Raw genomic sequence first — 22,390 nt, 5'->3', positions numbered from 1 at the left:
TAAAGGTTGGTGAAATAGGGCATGGTAAGTGTTTGGGTGAGGGGAAAATCGGTGGAAAGTGAGAGGATGTCCAGCCCCCAGACACGAGATATCCAAGGACTGTGAACCGACATTGTAGAAACTGATATGAAATGATCAGAAATCTCTACTCCCAGGAGGTAGAATCATGTGACTCACAGGAGAGCCAGGAGCTCTGGCATCTGGTAGACCTGGGATTGAGTTTTTACACTCTCATCACTCTGTATTGGAGCAATTTATTTAAATTGTCAGTGTCTTCGTTTCCTAATTTATAAATAAGAGTGATAACCCTTACCACAAAGAGATTTATTATAAAGATAGTAGGTTCCTCTTTTACTCAAGAGAGAAGAAAACTTTTCTGCCTAAAAAAGCATGAAAAATTGTTCCAATGTGTATTTTTTCTAAATGAAGTAAAAAGTTATTTTGTGACCTTTTCCAGAATTTATAATTTATGGATATTAATATATTATCAATATTTTCTGTGCCATGAAACAATCGTTTTTAGTTAAAACATAAGAGAATTGGTAGAAATACTCAGTGTGGAGAATTTGTTACCAGCCAGGACTGAAACACATCAGATCACGTGGCACTGGGACAGGGCGAGGTGTTCTAGGCATCTCTGTGTTTTCAGGTGTATTACCTTCCATGAGATTTCAGGGGTGCTATTAAGGAAGCCACTCAGCTTATGTAGTTCAGTCCATTTGCTTGCAAAGGTGTGATGTGGGACGACTGGGTGGTAGGGTCGTGTTCCTCCGCGATGACAAAGGCTCTGCACGGACGTGAAATATCCTTGCCTCGACTCTGGTCATTTCATACCCTGAGGTAAGAGGAATGCGAATTCTATTTACAAATAAGCACCTTTGTCCTGTGATTTTTCTTTGCAACCTACTTGCTCCAACTTTCATTATGTAATGAATTAGTCAAATGTAATCGCTAGTCCAGGAGAGGATGATTTCTTTTGTTATTGAAAAGAAGATTGGATTTAACTTTTTTTCTCATTAAAATATAATTTGCCAGTGCTTTTCAAAATGAACTGCTTCTGAAGGGACACAAGTCACCATCCAATAATCAACCTTATCTTTAAAAATCTTTTCATTGAAACAAAAACAAATGAACCCGAAACTACGTGTTTTTTTTTTTTTTTGTAGCAGTTCAGTGTAGGATTAGATGGCTTGGACTTAAACTGGAGAAGTTGTGGTTTAACCCCGAGATAGGGCTGATTATGCTGGTGCTATGGCAACCATTGCACCATTCGGAAGAGCTTGTGCGCCTAACCACAGGAGCTGCGCCTCTTCCTTTCCTATAAAGACTCAGAAAAACAAAAACAGAAGTGCGCCGAGGAGCCCAAACCACAGGGCTGTGAAGACACTGCTGTCGGCGCTCAGCTCTGCAAACAGCAGGCTTGTGAGAACGACACGTCGAAAACCTCTTCTGTTTGAAAGGGTAGCTTTTCCCATTATGGCTGAGTTCTTTTAATGATGCTGAAGGTAAATCAAGTGTTTCTGCTCAGTTTTCATTAAGGGGAAACGAGAAGTTAGTGGCGCATTTATCAGCCCTGCTTTTATTACCCTTCCCTTCAGGAGAGGAGGGTTTCATGCGGCTTCAACGGACATTTGATCCTGTTTGTGAGCTGGGGGGGAGGGTTTGTTAGGCAGACTCGCTCCAACCTAGCGTTTATTTGCTGTTTATTTCTTATTATCTTGTATTTAGCTCATAAAAAAATAGTCAAATTTAGATTTCACTCAGGGTTCATTTCAGAACATTTAAAAACGTTTGTGGCTGGTGCTGTAATTAACTACAGAGCTAAGCTAAACGCAGGGTGCCGCCCACTCCCCGCACCACTTCGGCCAGCTGGGCGCCTCCCCCACCCTCACTTCTGCACCCCACTTCTTTTACAAGATAGAGGTTTGATCAGCTCAAGATTTCTGTTTTTGCTTCAAAGCAGGGACATAATAAAAGTAAACCATGTTCTGTGTTTTCCTTCCTTGAGGATTTGGGTAGAAATACCGAAGGACAAGCCCATTCCACGGTTTCTGCCACAGGCCTGCTCACATCCCCCCTTCTTTTTTACTAAACAATAAGAATCATGGTTCAGCAAGTTGTGCTTTCCAAAAAATAAATTTTAATGTATGACTGACCTGAATCCCATTTTGTTGGTTTGTACATGACAGTTTACTCATTGTCGGTCTCTGATAGGTCTTTAGCACAACTACTGTTTAATACCAGCATTAAATATTTTTCCTTTAGAGTATGGTTAAATAAGCATAGGGCTTTTTAGAGTCACACAGATCTGCATTTAACACCAATCCCTTTTTGCTATGAGCTTTTAGCCTTTAGCCTTAATTTATTTTCTGAGTCTTCATCTGTAAAAAGAGGATAATGTTATTTTCTTTGTAGGGTTTGTGTAATGATTAAATAAATATGTAAAATTATTTAGTGTAGTACCATCTACATAGTAGCTGGTTATTAAATTGTAAATACTGATAGTACTAAAGACACTAATAAATCTATTCTACCACTTGTGCAAGCAGGCTTCGGTGAGTTTTCATATTTGACTATGATCTTACCCTTCCTAGGAAAGCAAAGAGCTATAAAAATCCTACTAAGGGATTAATATAATTAAAAAGTTTTGCGATCTGAAGTATATTTTATAAACTAGGTATTGTTCCCTGAATTTAGATTAATGAAAATGAACATTCATAAGAAACAAAAAGACCCTTGCTATGAGAATACATGTACTCTGGGAAATGTTTTTAGAGAGGAGGTGCATTAGGAAGTGTCTTCCCCAATCCTTACCCCTGCTCCCCGTCATAATCACCATCAGGGCTTTAAGGAAATACCAGGATCTAGATCGCTTCACACCTCAGATCTGCTGAATCAGGTTTTGCAGAGGTGGAGCTCAGAATTTTTAATCTAATTTAATCTGTATTTTAAGATGCAGCATAGCTAGGACCAAACAAATCCTGATTTTGCATTAACCAGGATTGTAAGACTATGTGTAGAATATATACAAACCGGAGTCATAGCCGTGCTCTCGGGACCACTGGGTCTCCATGGTGCTCCTGCTCCGCCGTGTCTGCCGTGTGTCGGTAGGAAAAACGGGTTTGTGGCAAAAACGTTTGGGAGATCTCAGTGAAACAAAGCGACATAAATTTCTCTTTGCCTTTAACACGTTAGCACTTGTTAAATGTCCCTGACGGATGTGCAGCATGAAATCCTTCCTGGGCAGCCTTGACTCTGGGACATCTTAATACACGTGACTCTAAATCAGAGACCTCAGGTTGGCCATCATTGCGCAGGAAGTGATAATCTGTTTTTTTTCTCTATGATTTATGGATAAATATTTTAAGATAGAAAATAAGGCAAAGCAACCAATTTTTTATAGATGGTCATCTTGCATTTATTGATTTTAGTTGATCAACATGCCTGAAATTGATAACATGATCGTTATGTCAAATATAAGGAAGATATAAATGCATGCCTACTTTCAGAGGGGTGTGTGTGTGTGTAGTTTGAGAGTTTAAATAATACTACAGTGCTGTGGTTTATAGTAAATAAGATCAGTCCTTTGCTGCCCTCCTACTCTCCTTCCTTGATTCCTGCTTTCCAGAAGTAAATGAAAACACTTTCAGATATTTTGCCGTCTTTAAATGGTATTTTCTGTTGTACTGCTGTTTCTTCCTTCTTTTATCTTTTTTCAAAGATTTTAGCCAGGATCCGCTAACTTCTTTTCTTGATGTTGGAGTGTTGCCTCATTTCATCCCCTGCTCTTTGTGAATGGATGCCGAGCTCTCCATTTTCTGAGAATATGAATTCTGGGAGGTCTCGGGGCTTCTTCTGCTCCCTGCGTCGTCTCTGTTTCTCCCAAGCCTCTCTTCAGTTTGTTTTGGTCCTGCTCTTGCTGGAGGCTTGGTCTGGTGTTCCTCGGGGGTCTGTGTTGGAGAGGGCGGCCCCACAATAGGCAGGGTGAGATTTTGTCCTCATTGGTAGAGCCTGTAAATTATGGGCCTTTTTAAACTGCAGGAAATCAGAAGGCATTTAAGCTCACTGAGCCTTAGTCTCCGTATCTATCACACAATTACCCCTCAGTAGATACTGAAACCCTATGTTCCTGTAAGAGCAGAACCTGTTCTCTGTTGGTAAACAGCAACTGTTTTATTTGTGGGATTCCAGGCTTATTAACAATATAACCATAAAGGCTGAGTGAAAAATAAGAATATTTCCATGAGACACACTTTCCTTCCAATCTACCACCTGAAGGTAAATGCCTTAAAGCCTCAGTTTCATTCCTTAGAAAACAGGAAAAATAAATGCTAACTCACTGGCTTGCTTAGATGATTAAATGACGTCTGCATAATGTCTGCCACTGTGCAATACTGCGTTACTATGTTTCTGAAATAGTAACATTTTGGTAAACTGTTGCTATCTTTATATTTACTGATAAGCTAATGGAGGGAAAAGATTTTTTTTCTCTGTTTCTCTGAAATCTAGATAATTCCATGCTTTTTGCTTGCTCAGGGTGCATATTCCGAAAATGCTCACTAATTTCATGTGATTTGTTAGAACTGCTGTCTGTATCAGGTTTGAAGAGTACGTCAGCTTAGAATCCTACTATTTTTATTTTATGTGCTTTATTATCATCATACCTTATGAAGCAAGGGAAACTGCATATCTGTTTTAGCTGACCCTTATGTTTTTGTCTTGATTGGTTTATTCCACTTTCGTGTGGCCTTTATGTTTATGGGTGTCGGCCACGCATTCTCAAAAGCCTGAAACCACGCCACTGTTTGCTGTCAGGCAGAAGCCGAGAGTACGTGTTCATTTCATCTATTCCATTTCACCCTTCTGTCCTTGTACTTCTCTTAGATTGACTGAACCAGGCCGGTTTAAAACCCTTTGGAAGGACATCCCATTTCTCTTTTTTTGGGCGCGTGTGTGTGTGTGTGCCTGGGGGTGGGTAGGAGGTGTCATTTCACTCAATTGATTCTAATTTTTGCTAGGATTTCTGATCAGGGACTTAGAGGTATGACTTCAAGGTAACTTTGATTTGTGATCACTTAAACGTTTTCATTTGTGAAGGAAACATGTTGGGAAAGGTAAATCCAGTAACAATGCATGTGTTAGAATAACACAGCTTTGAAGATCAAGTGCTCTGTTAGCTACATTTTCATCTGTTTAATGTATCTGGTCAATTCCACTGGTGATTCCCAAGATGAGAACGGGGAACGGGAAGAGAACAGGAGGTAAATGACTTACAGGTTTTTGGTGCGATGGTGCCCCCTACTGGAATAGTTCTCGCCATTCCTTTGTCTAAATAAGGAAAAGATAGGCAGGCACTTGAGTGTTAAAAACAAAAAATGTAGAAAATGTGGTCCCAGAAGAGTAAAGTGAAAAGATAGTGTACAGAAACACTAAGCATATTACTGTGGTCCGTTTTATTGTATTTGATGTGTTTATAGAATTTAAAAGAGCTCAATGGAGTTCCTACTTTCAGAAATACGGATACCTTCTGTTTGCTGTGCACACCTACGCATGTGATCTTATTTCGCAGGGTTTTGTTTGGCTGCTTCCCACACCCTCGGAGCATTGCCATCTATAACATTTACATATGTTGCAGTGCTATTTATAGTCATATGATCTTCCAATATCAAATGGGTATTATCGTGCCCTAGCTATTGAGTACTTTATGCAGATGATTTATTTGCTTTTTCCAGGTCTCTTTGACTAACAGTATATTCTTGCTCTTAAGCAATACATGAACTACGGTATAAAGAGTATGGAGCTGCCTTTAATGTCAAACAACTGAAATAACTACATTAATTCTTTTGCTTTTTGTTGGTCAAGTGGACCACCCTGTGACCATGTAGTGCAGCAAATGGGGAGGTCATGACATAATTAAATATTGCCCCCCACCAGGCTTTTTATTTAGCAATGAGAATTCAGGTCTTCTTGCCCAGTGATAAGGATTTGGTGCAGTCCCTTCTACCTGTGATTTCGGTGATGTTCTAGAATTGTCTGCATACATGAAATGCAACAATTGAAGTCATTGTTCACGTAATGTGAGAAGAGATAGGGACAAATTACTGCACACATTTGGTAGTACAGTCTCCTGTAAATATTTAAGTAACTTCAGCTATCTTCTCTTTATGTCACATACAGAGACAGCCTCCCTGGGAATATTTGTTAGTGTACTGCTCACACATATGCAAAAGCCATTAGATGATTTATGTGTTAGGGGGGATATGTCCTATAGATATTAGTTAGATTTTTAATTAGGCTATTTCATGTAGGTTGCCTTAAACGTATTCCTGCTTTGATACCGGTAGTTAAATTTTTTTGAAATTTTAAAAAATAGTTGAAATAGTGTTAAAAATGTATGTAATCTAGTGGATCTAGCTTATTGAAATTAGTTTTACTTCAAGTTGCATTGCTAAAGTACCTGGACATTTTCTCAAGGACATCAGCTTAAATTTGGGAGTGACTTGCATTCTTCAAATTTTATTTTAGGGTCATAGATTTTTCTGAGAGCCCAGATATTTTCCTGTGACTTATCATGTTGAGTGAAAGTGCTCCTGTGGCCGCAAATCTGCTAATAGGGATTTTGTGACCATGAGGACAAAAATTTTTAGTCTTACACTGAGTCTAAGCTGTGATGCTGAAGGCTTGAAATTTTCTTACAAAAAGATAAAAGGTTGTGCGTGTGTGTGTGTGTGTGTGTGTGTGTGTAATTCTGAATAAAGAAAATGAAATAAACTTGAGATATGCTACAGTATTTTAATGTAGCCTAAAAATCACTAAGTGGGAGAATTTAGAATCAGATTCTGAGATAAAAAGTTGCAAAAGAAAGTGCATATTCAACTTGAGAAGCCTTTATGGGATGTAAGCATGAACATAGAAGAAAATGTGTTCGATCTTTAGTTATTGTGTTGTTTTCCATAAATCTTAAATTTTCTCACATTGAAGATTAAAGGACTTGGGGAAATGCTGAACAAGGCCATGTTTAGACCAGAAATATATAGAAATATTGATACAGATATATAAATATATAGATTTATTTATTATTATTTTATTGATTGATATTTAAAAAATAAGTGCTTATTTTTATTTATTTATATATTATATTATTTTATTTTTTATTTTTATTATTATTGCTACTATTCTATTCTTGAGCTCCAGACACCTATTCTCAGACAAACTAGAGGTCTGTGAGTGGTAGCACTTTTGTTTGATGTTATTGCAGTTTATTTGACTTAATGTCAAAATGATACTCTAATTCATTAAACTGATGGACCTCGGAGTTTTCTGTATTATTAGTACCATACATAGGGCACTCAGCAGTCTATAGTTTCTTTTAGCATTTGTAACACTATTAACCATTTACTTTGTAGTCCAATTCTGATCAAGATTTTTTTACCTACTTTATGAGCTTTTAATAAACAACGTCTATGGAACCTAAAACACCTGCTAAGAGAATTTCTGTGCTGAAAGCACAGGGGTTAGAGGAGAGGCGGTAGGACAGGTAATGAGAAAAGCAGGTTCAGGTCAAGAGTGTGACTTGCAGAGTGTGACAGGTGCAGAGAATCCCGGACGAGCAGGTACTGGCCTCGGGAGCAGAGCCACAGCACCGGGCTTCTCTGGGCTTCACAGGCTCTCTGTGATGCCTAAGAGAGAAAACAAAAGCCAAGCACTTAGTATAGTGCCTGGCACCCAGTCCTTCTCAATACATATTAGCAATTAATAATAATAAAATATCACGTCTGAATTATTCTTTTAAAAAGATACAGCTCTAGAAACTGTCTCCTCCACTTTGGTAATTTACCATGCTTTCCTTCTCAAAGCTCACATTAAAATACTGTATATCACCTATTTCCTTAAAGAAAAACTCAGTTGCTTTTGAACCAGCTGTAATTGAAGTGGTATCTCCGAGACACCGCGTTTGTGTGTGGTCTGAGGGCCGGTCCGCCAGCTGGGAACATCTCTAGCTCAGTTTCTCTTGTCTTCCTGGTCTTGTGTCACAAAAGAAATAGCTGGCTGACTGTCCCAGCATTGCTGTTCTTGTTTGCATAATAAATATGTGATGAATCGTAGTTCCTTTTTATGAAGTGTTCTGTATAATTTGTAGCCCCTATTTTGGGGACAATGAACTGATGAATCAGGACAGTAGGGCTCAGTGGTGGTGGCGTCAGTGACGGAGCTGGCGCAGGCGACACCAGGATTCCTCTTTTCTCTGCCTCTCTTTTATCCTCATCGGTGGGTCAGCTTCCGTCCCTCTTGGGAGACATGTGGTCTCTGCCCCATGGGCTGCTATGCTTGCTTTTGGCTTTTCTACCAAAGCTGTAGTTTGGGGACCTGTCTGATTTCTCCCTTGCACCTTGGATGCCCCAGATCAGTCAGCAATCATTCCCGCCCACTTACTACATGCAGGACTCCGAGATGCCCAGCTGTGGCTGCCTCCCTCCCCCCGCCTCCCCTTCTGATGAGGCGGAAGGCATTTTCATCGTCAGCTGCAATCTAGCACATCTATGACCAAATATCTGTAAACTACCGGATTAAAAGTTTTTCCAGGATAAAAGACCATGTTTTTTGACACTTGAACTCAGCACCTAATAGCATACCAGCAGAACCATAAATATTTTCTGAACCCAACTGAATGAGAATTAACTTGTTCGAAGTTCCAGTGAATCAGACGTTTATATCGAGAAGAAGAATATCAAAATAGTTTCAGGTATTTAAAAGCTCATATATTTCTCAGATAAAGAGGAGAGTTGTATTATATGAAATGTGTTCACACACTCAAACTAACTTGCATATTTTGAATGTAGCAATATGCTAAATTCTTTACAAACAATTACCATGAAGGTTATTTTTCCTTTCACTTAAAACACAAGAGCAGTTATTTACTGCTATACTGATATCTAACTGTTCATATTCTTTTGCAATTCAAAACAATTCCAAGAACTTAACTTACAAGGAAAGAAAAATATATGACAGGAGAGGGAAAACTATTAACAGGAAAAACAAAATAAAAATATAAAAATGGTATTTTATATGGATAGAAAGATGAAAGCTGAGCAAAAGAGGGAACAAAACGCAAATAATGTAAATCAAAAACAATACTTAATATGAATGATTAAGAAAAATTGGAGAACTATAATGACAAAATAAGAAAATATGTATTTAAATAATTACACACATTCTACATACTATACACAATATATATACAGTACAAAAATACATTTTATTTCAAGGGAAAACCAGGGAATGTCATGGAAGAATATCGGGTCACACCTCTCTGCTGGTCAGAAAATATTTTCAGACCAGTTTGTCTTCGGAAAATAAAATCTCAAGGCTGGAAGGTGATCAGCGCTGCGGATGCGTCCACCACCCGACGCCGGTCCTTGTCATCAGCGGCCGGTCACTCGGGGGGACTTGACGGTGCCTTTAAAGGTCATCCGCTAAGACGGGATGCGCACACGTCCCACCCACTGCAGACTGACCCTTCCCTCTCGGGGACACCGGCCTCCCCACCTTCCTGCCGAGCCCGGGGACAGTCCGAGGACCCGGGCGGGCCTCATCTCCCGGATTCCAGCCATTTCCTTCTAGAAACACGCGGCCCTCTGCACCCTGCTGACTCCGGTGCCCCTCCTGCAGAGAGGGTGAGGTCACTTCAGTACTTAGCCTAGGGGTTCTAGCCTGGGCCCCCCTATCGTGTAAGCTGGGGGTCCCCCCGCCCCGACGGCTGGCCTGTCGCCAGGGCCCAGACGCACGTCCCGAGCCACCCGCCCCCGCGCCCAGCACCGCCGCCGGTTCCCGCGGAGCCCCGGGCGCACCCCTGAGTCTGCAGCCCTGCCCGCTGGGCCCCCGGGTTCGCCGCGCCATCCTGCTGACCATTCCCTTTTCACTCCTTCTCCACCTTCCTCGCCTCCCAAGGCTGCGACGCCCTCGTGCCTGCTTCCCACGCGTTTCCTGGGTCATTGCTTCACCCCTGCCTTTTTTCTTTCTTTGGTACATTTTCTTCACGTGGGACATCATCTCTTCCTTTCCGCTTGAGCCTCCTGGCTTCCCTGCCCCCAGCTTCCCCTCCGACGGCTTCTTCTCCATCCCGCAGCGTGGCCAGGCCGAGGCCGAGATCCCCTCCCAAGGGGCTGCCCGAAGCTCGTGAGATGAACCCCGACTTCCTACTCCTCTAGGACTAGGCTAGCCCTCCTGAATCCTTTAGGTCACCGCTTAACGTATCCAAGCAGCACCTCACACCCCCACCAGCCAGCCACCAACCCTGGAAGTCCACACTCCGTGACCTCCTATGTGCCTTTATAAGCACATTTTGTCTCATGGGCCACCACGCTCTAAGGCTTTTTATTTTATTTTATCTGTATCTCACGCTGAACTGAGCTCACAGGGGATGGGGAATTTCTGTGTTTTGTTCATACTATGTCCCTAAGATGTGACATGATGCTTACCCCATAGTACGTACTCAGTAAATAATCATTACCTAAATAGATGAATGCATTTGGGAAAAAAATTTTCCAAAAGCCCTTCCAAAGTCTTTTGCAAGCTTGAAATTTATTCCAGTAGCTTTATTATTTTTATTTTACCAGAGAATTCAAAACTAATAACATTGTTTTGACACACATGGGCTTTGTAAACATGACATTAAGAGAAGGACTGTAAGTTTCATTGAGGTAAAAAGCATTGAAATTTGCCACTTTGTGAATGTCAGCTAACATAGAGATATGTGTATTTATATATATAAATCTAACTCTTATTTACATGCATATGTATGAAATATGAAGCATTCTAAGAGATGTTTGTTTCCGTTTTTGCAGGGCAAACTTCACATGTGCCCAGTACTGGTAAGAATTAATATTTGCATTTTACTTACTTTATTTTTGTTGCAAAGTTTGTATATTTAATGTTGTTAGAATTTTCTATTATTATCTAATGGAATGATTTCATAAGGAGAAACAATAATTATGGATGATTCTTGACATTTTCTTGTTTTTAATATTCCTGCTTATAAGATATAGTTTGATTACTACCTAAACATACTATTTATATAAGTATTGTTGTGTATAAATTATAGATTTTCTTAAACTTGACAGTAAATGGCATGGTAGGATTCCATCTCTTTTTAAATGTTAACACTACAAATAAGTTATATCATAAAATTTTATAGGTCAAGAATGGGTTAAGGAATTATCTGAGAAATTGTCATTCTAAATATATATATATATATATACATGCAGACATATATTCTTTCAAAAGAAAATCTTCGAGACTATTAAGATATTTTGTAATAATCATTTCCCAATTCTGCTCTCACACTGAATAGTCTTAAGAAATGTCCTAATCCTGAGATTAATTAAATTTAAGCAATGAATAAATAAATTCTTACATCTACCATATAAAATGAGAGGGACAAGTCAGATTGTAGCTCTTAAAAATTAACTACATCACTTGAATGTAATTGAAAATGTATTTTGATTTCCTGATCGATCGTACAGCTGGCGGTTATGCATCAAGGCAAGTCTGATTTCATGACTGCAGGGCTCAGTTGTCACTTGAAATGCACATTTAAAATGTTCTGAGAACTGGGTTATTAAAGGAATTATTTTTATAGTTAAATGAAAATTCATTCTGAACTATGGAAACTAAGAACTATGCAAAAAGTAACAGAAAGCACCTGAATCTGCAAAGGAGCATATTCTCTTATGTTTTAAAAGATATGGTATTAGAATTTTATAGTTTTGTAATATGGCAGTGAGGTCTTATAAACGTATGAAAGTCAATAATGCCTTGCGGACTAGGATGGGTTTATGCCACGTCTTCACGTGGGACTTAGCATCTCTACCTTTCATAGCAAAGTTCATCGCAACCCTATAACCTGCTTATTTTTGCAGGAGGGGAATGGGACTGGGGTGGAATGGGGAGTGAATGTTTAAAATGGTAACTGACTCATAGCCTTGTTGAGAGCGTTTCCACATCTCTGTACTGACTCTCTTATAAGAAGCCTCCAAATGATGAAACCAGGTAAGTCAAGACAGTGACCCACACTGAGGACCCAAATGTCTCTCCCAGACATGGGGCCAGTGAGAACGTCATCAATGGAAACTCATAGCACCTCCGAGGCAAGAGCGTGAGGACAGTGCATGTCAGCATCTGAAGCATGTTTTCTAATCCTAAATAAAATATTACTTATTGAACTTAGGAACGTGCACTGAGCTTAAGTTGTATGCAAGGATATTAAGGCTTCTAGACAGGAGGGTGATCCTCCCAACACCTGTTCTCCACACGCCCTGGACTGAAGTTGTTTGACTCCAGGTCACCCCCAGGAACGCTCCTCCTCAGGCGGGACAGGGCTGTCCTGGCGGGAACTCAGAGTGATTTTCCTCTAGTCTCTTTGTAATTCGAGTCTAACAAAAGACTGGGGGTGCTGATAAAGGAAATATGCTGCAAGATTTCTTTCAGAGCAAAAGGGGTCATTGGAAACCTGCCAACACCAAACTTCAGTTTCCTAAAAACAACAAGCTAATGATTGGCCGTCTGTAACAGTGAAAGTGAATTAATGCTACTGGACAGAACTTTAAGCGCCTCTCTCCCTGTCTTCCTTCCTACCTCTGGCTTTGCTCCTGTCCCCCTTCCCTCTTTCCAGCAGCATCGAGCAGGTGAGAGAAGGCGAAGGTAGATGATGGTTTCATGCAGAAGACGGGAAGTGGCTCCTTGCCTTTTATGTACTTGGGTGTGTTGCTATGTAATTATCAGTTGGTTAGTGAACATATTTATTTGTGAGTTATTAGGTTATGAAATTCCAGAGGTTGAAGTTCTTCCTTGGAAAATAACACAGAACAACCACACTATCACTTTGGATTTCTGCAGTCACGTAGCAGTCGGGCAGTGTTCCGTGTGCCCTGCACGGGGGCATCTCCCCATGGCTTGCTTAGATGGTTTTTATCTGTATTTAGTGAAAGTTGGTTTCCACTTACCTTCAACATAAATGAATGAAGCCAGGACTGTGTCACTTCTGCCCCCTTTCTAGGTCCTCCCATTCTCGCCTTCGCCATTTTCATGCTGTTCCTTCTTACCCAGTCCGGTTGGACTGAATTCATAAAATATGCCTACGATGTAACACAATTTTTCACTAAGTATTGAAAACACAAATTTTGCTATTGACAGAAATGAATCACGTTAAACATAGAAAATGGAGACATTTTCAATTTCTGGATAATCCCAATATCCAGAGATCACAGTGGGGTTTTTTTTTTTTTTTAAGATACAAATTTGGTGTATTCTCCCCATTCTTTTGTAAAGAATTACACTTTCTCAGTAGGAGAGCACAAAAAACCCTGAAAGTCCTTTAATACGTGGTGGTGCTCCGCCTCACAGGAGGCCTTCACCCTTTGTAAGCTCCTGTCAGCTCGGCATGTTCCTGTTGCACCAGCACCTTGTCCCATTTTTCTTCTCTAAAGTGAATTCAAACTGTGGAAATGATATTTCAGTGTATCTCAAATCGTGTTTCTTTTGAAAACACATTTTCGTAGACTGGGTCATTTTTGAAATTTGTTTTCCAGTCTTTGCTTTGCTTGGATTTGAGTTATTAAAATAAAAATTCAGTGTGTATATAGAACTTTAATCTTTTTTTTACTGTTGGAACCCTAGCCTTCCTAGTAATCTACTCCCAACTTCATCTACCTCTATTTTTTTCTTCATTGATAAGTCTTTTACAATCTCTTTTAATTCTCTTTATGCATTGTGCTTCATTCTTCTGAATCCAGTTGCTTTGGGTGGTTGAGAACCCAGCAGGCAGAGGGCAGGGAATAGCTGTTTTCAACTTTGTTTCCCTATTTTTATCTTTAGCCACTATTCTGCAACTTGTTTTATAACTAAGTCTAGACAGTATGTCTACACGTCTGTAGGCATCTGTATTTTATCCATGCATGGGTATGTACATAATATGTCTGTATGTATATGCACTTACAAATATTCACATACACACTATATACAGGCAAATACTATCCATCATATCTGTATGGTGTGTATAGGGAGTTAATTAACTCAGATGAGTATATGTTTCAGGAGATGATTCACATATTTATGTTTTCCTTCTGTCTCCCATGGATATAACAGGACTGAATGGAACAGAAAAGTCCAGTACTGCACCTCCAGATGGCCCCTTACCTGCTCACACCACTGCATCCTCACCCACAAGCACCTCAGAAAGAGGAAATGACTCCTCAGAGACCACGTCTCCTCTTACCCCAGACATTACTTCCACTGAAGTGCCCCTGAGCTCTTTGGAAAACGCTAGTATTGCTGATGTGACAGGTTGGCACAGAGAGGTTCACTGATGTGGGGTTGGGGAAATGTGTCTCTTTTTTGTTTTGAATTCTTAAGTTACCAGAACAATTTTTCTTTATACTTTGTTGGAGTTTCTGTATATGTGATTGCATTCTGGCATATGAAACGTAGGACAGCTAGGTGCTGTGAAATACTGGGTGACTGACGTCATGGATGCTCGTCAGGGAGATGGGGTGGGGAGAAGGGATGCCCCCTAACTAACCCCAGGGAGCCCATCTCCCCACTCCCCTCTGGTGGGCACACTCTGCCCCCTCTTGCGGCTCCGGCCACCGTGCTGTTCTGCGGCCCTGACAGGTCAGATCACCCTGCTGCAGGACTCTGCCCAGCTGGGCCTCCCTGGCTGACCCCCCAAAGTACTCTTCCTTTGTTTCATTCCAGATTCTCAATATCAGAAGGTTATTGGAGCAGACAATTTATGTTTTAGAAAAGCCACACTGAAGATTAATAATCCAGCTTTGTTATCTGGACTTCTTCCAGGGATATTCGTGGGGTTTTTCTCAGTTGGGTAGTCAAGGCTGTGAGTACTGGTGGTGGAATTCAAGGTCATGGGGCCTTCGCAGCAAACCATCAGAGTGATGTGGGGGCTGTTTTTCTCAAAAGAAGACCACCAGGGCTCCTCAGAATCCCAGCACATCACTGATTTGCTCACCCTGTTGAACATTAGTTTAGATTCGGCACATAAGTCGCAAAACATCGATATGCAAGTGTGTGTGTGTATAATGTATTTCATGTACACTTTACACACACACAATGAAATTATTATCTCCCCAAATCCTACTCTCTAAAGATAGCATTTTAACCATGGTGGTAGATCGTCCAGACTCCGGGCATTTGATTCGGCCAGTGGGTGAGGGCATGCAAACATGTCCCCACTTATTTTTCAACAGTAGGTATTTTCAGTCTTTTTAAATGTTGCCAGTATAATAGTTAAAATTATTTCATTTTGATTTCCATTGTCTAAGATTTGCCATAATGCAGATCCCGTTTGCATATACCTTCTGGCTCTCGTATGTCTTGGGTAGGTGTCTGTGACTGTCTGGCGCATTTTGCTGTTTCTCCCTGTCTGTGTGGTTTGTAAGAGACCCTTGCAGACTGGGGGATCCTTTCCCCGCTCTGCCTCCCGAGGGAGGTCCGGCCTTCAGTGTGTGGGGCTGTCGCAGAATCGGAGGCTCAGAGGGGCCGGAGGGCCCTGCGCAGAGGGCGGGCGCGGAGGGCGCAGCAAGCAGCCCCCCACGGCAGGGAGGGCGCCGAGGAATCGTGACCACAGTTACATCGCATTTTCAAAAACTGGAAAAAATACTTGATGCTCATATTCCCAAACGCCAAGACTCACTCTCTCCAGAGTCTCTGTCCATCATTCCAGCGCAAAACGTCCCTCCCCTGCCTTCCGAGGTCAGCGGCTGCATCACGTCCCGACGCCGTTTTCAGCCCGGGAGGGACGCGTGTTCCCGGCTGGGGAACCGCACGCCCGCGCCCCCGAGGCCTGAGCGCCCGGCCGCCCGAGCGGGAGCAGGCGGCGTGCAGGTCGGCCGGGGAGCTGGACTCGCCGCTGCGTGCGGGTGCTCAGCCCGTTCCTGGGCGTCGGAAGACAGCAGGCGGGCCACAGACCAGGCCCCACACGCGGCCAGAGGACCGCCCCGCCCCCCGCCGTCCGACCCCGCTGCCTGGGAACCTCGTGCGGAGACCTGGAGATTCCAAGCTGTGGACGGCGGGGGCTGTAAAGTGACCGAGGGCGGCAGGCCTGCGGGGCCCCTCGCTGCCTGAACGCGTCTGCTTTGCTCCGCCGCTGGATTCTTCCTCTCACTGCGGCTAATTGCACCGACTGAAATCTATTAGGATTAATTCATCTGATCATGATCATAGATGCCACTGCCAAGCCGCCGCTGAGGTCACCCACACGAGGGGAAAGTAGTTTTCGTAGGAGGAGAGAAGGTCGGGAACTTGGAGAGGGTGGGGGGACCTGGGCGGAGCGAGAGCACGAGGGGCTCCGGGACGGGCGAGGAGGACGGGCCGTGGAAGGGGGGGCAGCAGAGAGCGCAGGGCCCGGCTCGAGACGGGCGCCGCTGGGCTCAAGGCTTCGCAGAGGCCGGTCCTGTTCTCTACATGCTTTTTAAAGGAAAAGGATAAACCTTGCGGCTCCCCTCCTTGTTCTGTCGGACCCCTCCTCTGACGATCTGGTACTAAGACCTGGGGTTCATGTCATTCATTCTCTTCTACGGTTTAGTTCAATTTGAGCTGAGAACCTCGGAATTTTGGAAGATGCAGCTTCACTTCTAAGGGATGCGTGTGAAGTTCGGATGGTACCCAGCTGGTAACTGGAGGATGCCGGCATCAGAGCTGTATCCGGAGTGTGCATGCGTGCGGTCACCGGGCTGAACCACCGAGGATCTCTCTGCAAACAGAAGATGTATCTCATATCACCAAACCGATGACCCCAGGGACCCCGACAGACGAGCTCAAACGGGGCCAGTGTGTATTTCTCTTGCTTTGGCCGTGGCAACGAGCACAGTGCTAGTGGTCTAGTAGGCACCCAGTTAAGACACCTTGATTGCTCGCGCCGTGATGCTGGGTGGGACCTCTGGGGGAAGTGGTGACATGCATTAGATGCTTTGAAGCTTGACAACGAAAAGTCCCAACCAAACCTGATGTGTGCAGTTTCTTCGGCCACCACGCTTGATTCTGTACCACTTAGTCCCGATGTGATTGTAAAGTAAGGGAATGATGTCGGTGTCACATGGAAGTGCTTTTGGTTCTAAATCAGTTTGATTTTTCCTGGCAAGCAGATTCTACATAGTGAAAGTAGCATTGGAAAAAACTTCCGCCGGAAAGGAAGGAGAATGCTGAGCCCAGCAGCTGTGCCATCAGGAGCCCATTCAGCTCTATTTTAAGAAAACTAGAACTAAGCAGCTGCCCCCAGGGTTTTCTCCCCAGAGAGGCCCACCGCGTGGGGCACTCCGCACGCGGCAGGTCGCACTTCCTCCTGTGCCAACTTGAACGCCGCCTGTACACGCAGAGCTCTGCTTCCATCCACGTGGGCAGTCTCAGCACCGCCAACCAGCTCCCCACAGTATCGCCTGGGGCATTCCCAGTACCGCCCGAGGCGGCCCTCGGCCAGGAGGCCCGGCCTCCCTGGGCTGTCGGGCCATCTTCTGGGGTCTCAAATGCTTTTTAAGTCTGTGTTCTGATTACAAAGCTGCATAGGTTTTGAGCTGTCTGCCTTAAACCAGTCTCCCGGTGAACCTTGCTGTGTTCTGTCTGGTTTGGCAGAGCGCACGCGTGGTGGAACAGCAGAGGTGTGGAGCGGCGGCCTTAGCTCGCTCCCCTGTGCGTGCTGGCTGGCCGGTCGTTGCCCTCGCGTGCACTGGTGGGTGACGGCGCTGATGGCTTTTCTGATTGCAGGTGTTCCGGAAGAGAGGACTCCATCCAGCACCTTGCTCACAGACACAACTTCCACACCGGTAGCCCCCCTCAGCCCTGCACACACCAGCTCTGCTGCTTCACCTTCACGCACCCCCAGCACCCCCAGCACCGCCAACTCCTCAGGTTTGACTATGAAGCTTCAGGTGCCTCGGCTTACAGATAAGGAAATGGAAACTGAAAGTTCAAGGCAGCAATTTTATTTCACACCAACTGTTATTTGCACATTTCCTGTTTCACACATTTTCACAGATTGATACTAAGTTATGCAAAAGAAACATACCAGTGAGCTTTTTCTGGGCATATTTCATTGTAGCATGCAGATTGCAGAAGTTCATGGCAAAGGGGAAAGGTAATAGACGTTGACGTCATGTAGCCCTGGGATCGAATCCAGCCTCCTTAGCTTTCTAGCTGACATTAGCACAAGTCACTCATAACTGCTGTGCATCTGTTTCCCTTCTGTAAAAATGGAATAATCATTTCATGGGACTGATCTGAGTGTTACAAAGAGTAAGTAGCATCCTTTCCGCAGTTAAAGTGAGGAGACTTGTAGTTGGAAGGGAAGGAGCAGGCCGGGGGTGACCGCACAGCAGGTAAGGATTCCACTGAGGAATGCACAGTTTTCTCTGAACTTGTACAGTGCCAAGCTCAGACCATTTGAACTGTTAGTCATCTTTGTAGATCATTAGTTTATTTGCAGATAAGTCTTTGATCCTTATTTTAAAAACAAGCAAGTGTGAATTCAAACGAGGGCTCCTACTGCAAAGGCTGGGTCAGGGAATTGCTGTTGCTCAGGAGTGTTCCCTGGCCTTTCAGTATGAGGAGGTCATTAACTTCTACTCTTCTGTTCATTTCCTTGCAGATCTGAGCCTTCCCACCCCTGCATCACCCACTCTGAGCCTTGCAGCCGGCACTCTCCTCACAGACACCCCCACAACAATAGGTGACAACCTTACCCCCAGTCATGCAGCCACACCAGCACCCCGAGCCAGGGGTGTGCTCACAGAAGGGTCTCTGTTAGCTTCATCCCGGGCTCCTTTCTTTAAGGGGTTCTATGGCGTGTTCTAGCCGTGAAGGCTGTGGAACGGCCGTCAGCTGGAAAGGCCAAGACTGGCAGCGCAGCAGCTGAGATGAGGGCCCAGCACTGGGGCGGTGGCCTGTCGTGTCGCTGCAGTCACATGCCCCAGGAGTCGTGTGCTGCAGGGAGACATGTAGAGAAATGATCATATATACTAGAACATATTCCTCTAAGAGCGGGTTTAGGTCTCAGTATGAAGAACAACAGTTGTGCCAAGTGGACTATGCATTCCGAGGGGTGAGAGGCAGACAGGTGCTCCCGGGGCTCCTGTTCTTCAGGGAGACAGGCTCACCGAGATACGCCTCAGTTTGTGCAGAGAGTGACCTGTCACCCCGGGTCTAGAATGTGTGCGAAGAGCTTACAGGTTCCACAGGAGAGTGAAGTGGCCCTTGCCATGTTCTGTTTTTGTTTTAAACAAAGGTATAAACAGAACTCTAAAGGGTATAAGCATTTCAACTAATTTGAGAGGAATTGAGGGCATATGGGCCTTTAAAATGTTTTTGGCTTCATAACCAGATGTGTGCCCCAAAAGTCCTAATATGATTATGATCACAGTCATGTTTATTGGGTAAATTCATGAAAGTGGCTTGAACCACTAGCTCGTTAGTGTATAATATTTGGAGTTTTGCGATTAAAACACTGTACTAGGTACTGTACGTCCTGCATTATCTGATAACCCAACTCTATGAACATTACAGTTTCTGAAATTGAAACATTGTAAACGCCCATTCCTAAAGTGACTATTGCAGAGATACTCTAAAATGAAATTTTTTAAATTTGCATGCTCTTTTCTTCCTTTACAGCTCCTACTACACCTAAGCAATCGTGTGGTAAGTTTGTTTATACCTACAGGCCGCATATATCATTGTAGAATAGCGCTTAATTATTTCTGAGCTGCCAACACCCACTACCGAGCTAAACTTACTAGTTTTAATTTCTCACCAATGATAAGCTCCAAAATCTGAAGAGCCTGTGTCCTTCAGGGCCAAGGAGCTTTGATATCATATTCAGACCCAGTTTTGAGTGCCCAGATTAATGGTTGCTAGCTGAACAACTTTGGTGAAACCACTTAAGTTTGGGTATTTATGAAATGGAATAATAGCAAGTTCATTTGGGGTGGGGGCAGAGGCAGGGATTCTGTGAAATGACAAATGTAAATGTGGATAAGACCTCAAGGCTTATCAAGAAGAAAATGATCTGCTTCTGTCCCTCTTGTTCTCTCTCTCTCTCTTGTTCTCTGTCTCTCTGTCTCTGTTTCTGTCTCTCTGTCTCTGTCTGTCTCTGTCTCTCTGTCTCATCAAGTTCGGCTCAAAGCAGAAGCTTGAGACAGTTTGCAGCCATCCCGCCCCCATCTTCCTCCTGCCCTGTCGGGGGAAGCAGAGTCCCTGCTCACGCCCGGGCTCTCTCCCCGGATGTTTCTGAACCTCACGGCTGAGGTGCCTGCCTTCGGCGGCTCTCTGTATGTTTACTGTGAAGATGCGTGTCCGAGCGTCTCCTTGGTCAGTGTGACTGTTTGGGATCAGGCTCCTGCCTTGTCGCTTCTCCGTGCTCTTCGCTTAAGGAACACGGAGCCGCTCTCAGTCTCTCCAGCGCGCCGTGTTTCCTCCCGTCCTGTGCTCGTTCTGCTCGCCTGGAAGCGTCCTCTGACCCAAGCTCCACCCCATCTGCACCCACTCCCATCTGCCGCGTCCATGGTTCTCTGTCCTGCTCAGTTTTAAAGTGCAAACTGAGCCACCTCCTTCGGGAAGCCTCTCCTATCCCTGCAGTCTGAGTGGATTTCTCTCCCTCTTTACTCCTGTATTATTTTGTGTATAATCTTCTTTTAGGTGTTTACATGTCTTCTGATATTCGTGCCTGTGTCTGGCTCCACTTCCCACTTCTAAAAGCTGATCATTTGTATTCCTAGGCTTGGGACAGTGTCTTAAACATAAAAAGGGCTTAATGATTTTTGTTGGGTTAAAAGATGAGTAGTTAATATTTCTTGAAAAGATATTTTTACCAATCAACGGGATTTATTTTAACAAATGTGAAACTGTGAGATGATGCTAAGAAAAGAGCTTAGGATAGTAATAAAATCACTATCAATGATTCTATATAAGTAAAGGAATAATGAGGCTTGTGGTCTTTACATGATTAATGTGTCATGAATTTGCAGAAACACATAATCAAGAACTACATTTTAGAAAGCAAGGGAAGTTCTAGACCAAGAAGAAGAAATTTCAGGGGCATCCTTCATTCGTACATCCATTCAACAAATGACTCAGACTAGGGAGCGTCCACTAGGGACGAGCTGTGTGCAGAGACCTGGAGTTGTGGCAATGAGCAGAGGAGACTGGACTGTTTTCACAGGACACGTACGCAGTCCAGTTAGGGAGACAGACATTAACCCAGTGATCACCCAAATATGAGCATCTGCACTGCGGACCTGAGCAGGGAGGGGAGATAAAGGGAGGCGGGAAAGAGTAATCTGGCGGCACCTTCTCTCCACACTCCTGGGGATACCTTGTTAATGATTGGATGTTTTTGAAAGTTTATTCATTCTGAAAAGTAAAAATGAGAAACCTCACTGTTCTGTTATTTCCTTTCAGCTGACAAATTCACAGAAATCTCTGTGGACTATGAGTATAACTATGAAGATAAGTCCTATAGAGCCAGACTAAATGCCAAGGGCGACGTGAACTGCACAAACGCCGCATGTGTGAAGAATGTGCTCCACAACCTGACAGAATGCGAACATAAGCACATTACTATATACAGCAACTTATGTGCTGAACCATACAAGAATGTGATGTTGGATGTACCACCAGGTAAGGGCAACTTGATTTCTAGTTGTATATTCACAAAAACGGTACACTATCCAAGGGTGGGCTGTTCTAGGTCCCAGATGTCCGTCAGGTGCGAGAGCCGGGCTGAGGGGAAGGCGGCGTGTGAGCAGGGGCAGGGGGCGGCCTTCTGCCCTCCCAACTCGCTGAGAACCGTAAACTCGCCTGAGCCTTCTGGTTTTACCCCTCTGCCCTCTCTCCACCTCTTTCGCAGAGTGGTTCGTGAAGATCACGTACAATTTATCCTGCGGAGACGTAATTATCCACAAGCTTTCTTCTTCTCTACTTAAGTCATTAGCTATATATGTGCACATATTTATCCTTTTAAATACAAGTGTGTCTGGAATATATTGGGGAAAATCACAAAGTCAAGGTGTGATGTCTGTGGAAAGAACATTTTTTCATAAAAAAAAAAAAAAAGACAGTTGTAGTTATATTAATGGGATCTGGGTGGTTTTGCCAGCTCAGCAACTGCCCAGGGAGAGATGGGGCCAGGGCAGCGCGCGATGCCACAGAAACATGTCCTCTTGGGTGCCCTTTGGGAAAGGGACTCAGGCGCTGTGACTTTGTCAACTCTCTCACATCATTTAATCATTAAAGATCATTGATCAATTTATTAATTAACATTTAACTAGGTTAAAATCTGATGTTTTTTTGAAAAATGCCATTTAGTTTATTCATTTTCTCAAAAAATTACAGA

General features: G+C 43.5%; 1 protein-coding gene and 1 long non-coding RNA gene across 2 annotated transcripts in view; both read left to right on the top strand.

Annotated features, from left to right (window-relative positions):
- LOC130684991 (uncharacterized) overlaps nucleotides 1-12,525 on the top strand; it is a 50,323-nt gene extending 37,798 nt beyond the window's left edge. The window contains exon 3 of the long non-coding RNA XR_008999470.1: nucleotides 10,845-12,525. This is a non-coding gene — a long non-coding RNA (uncharacterized LOC130684991). The remainder of the gene's footprint in view (nucleotides 1-10,844) is intronic.
- A 194-nt stretch (nucleotides 12,526-12,719) lies between these two features.
- PTPRC (protein tyrosine phosphatase receptor type C) overlaps nucleotides 12,720-22,390 on the top strand; it is a 56,172-nt gene continuing 46,501 nt past the window's right edge. Inside the window, exons 1-5 of the mRNA XM_036909451.2 lie at nucleotides 12,720-14,340; nucleotides 17,773-17,916; nucleotides 18,653-18,733; nucleotides 19,672-19,698; nucleotides 21,457-21,675. Of these exons, the coding sequence (XP_036765346.2) occupies nucleotides 14,130-14,340; nucleotides 17,773-17,916; nucleotides 18,653-18,733; nucleotides 19,672-19,698; nucleotides 21,457-21,675 (682 nt within the window). The 5' untranslated portion in view covers nucleotides 12,720-14,129. The remainder of the gene's footprint in view (nucleotides 14,341-17,772; nucleotides 17,917-18,652; nucleotides 18,734-19,671; nucleotides 19,699-21,456; nucleotides 21,676-22,390) is intronic.

The sequence above is a fragment of the Manis pentadactyla genome, chromosome 9 (genome assembly GCF_030020395.1).
Source record: "Manis pentadactyla isolate mManPen7 chromosome 9, mManPen7.hap1, whole genome shotgun sequence".
In the NCBI taxonomy this organism is placed as follows: Eukaryota; Metazoa; Chordata; class Mammalia; order Pholidota; family Manidae; genus Manis; species Manis pentadactyla.
The sequence above is the reverse complement of the archived record's forward strand: the minus strand, read 5'-3'. Positions and strand labels throughout refer to the sequence as shown.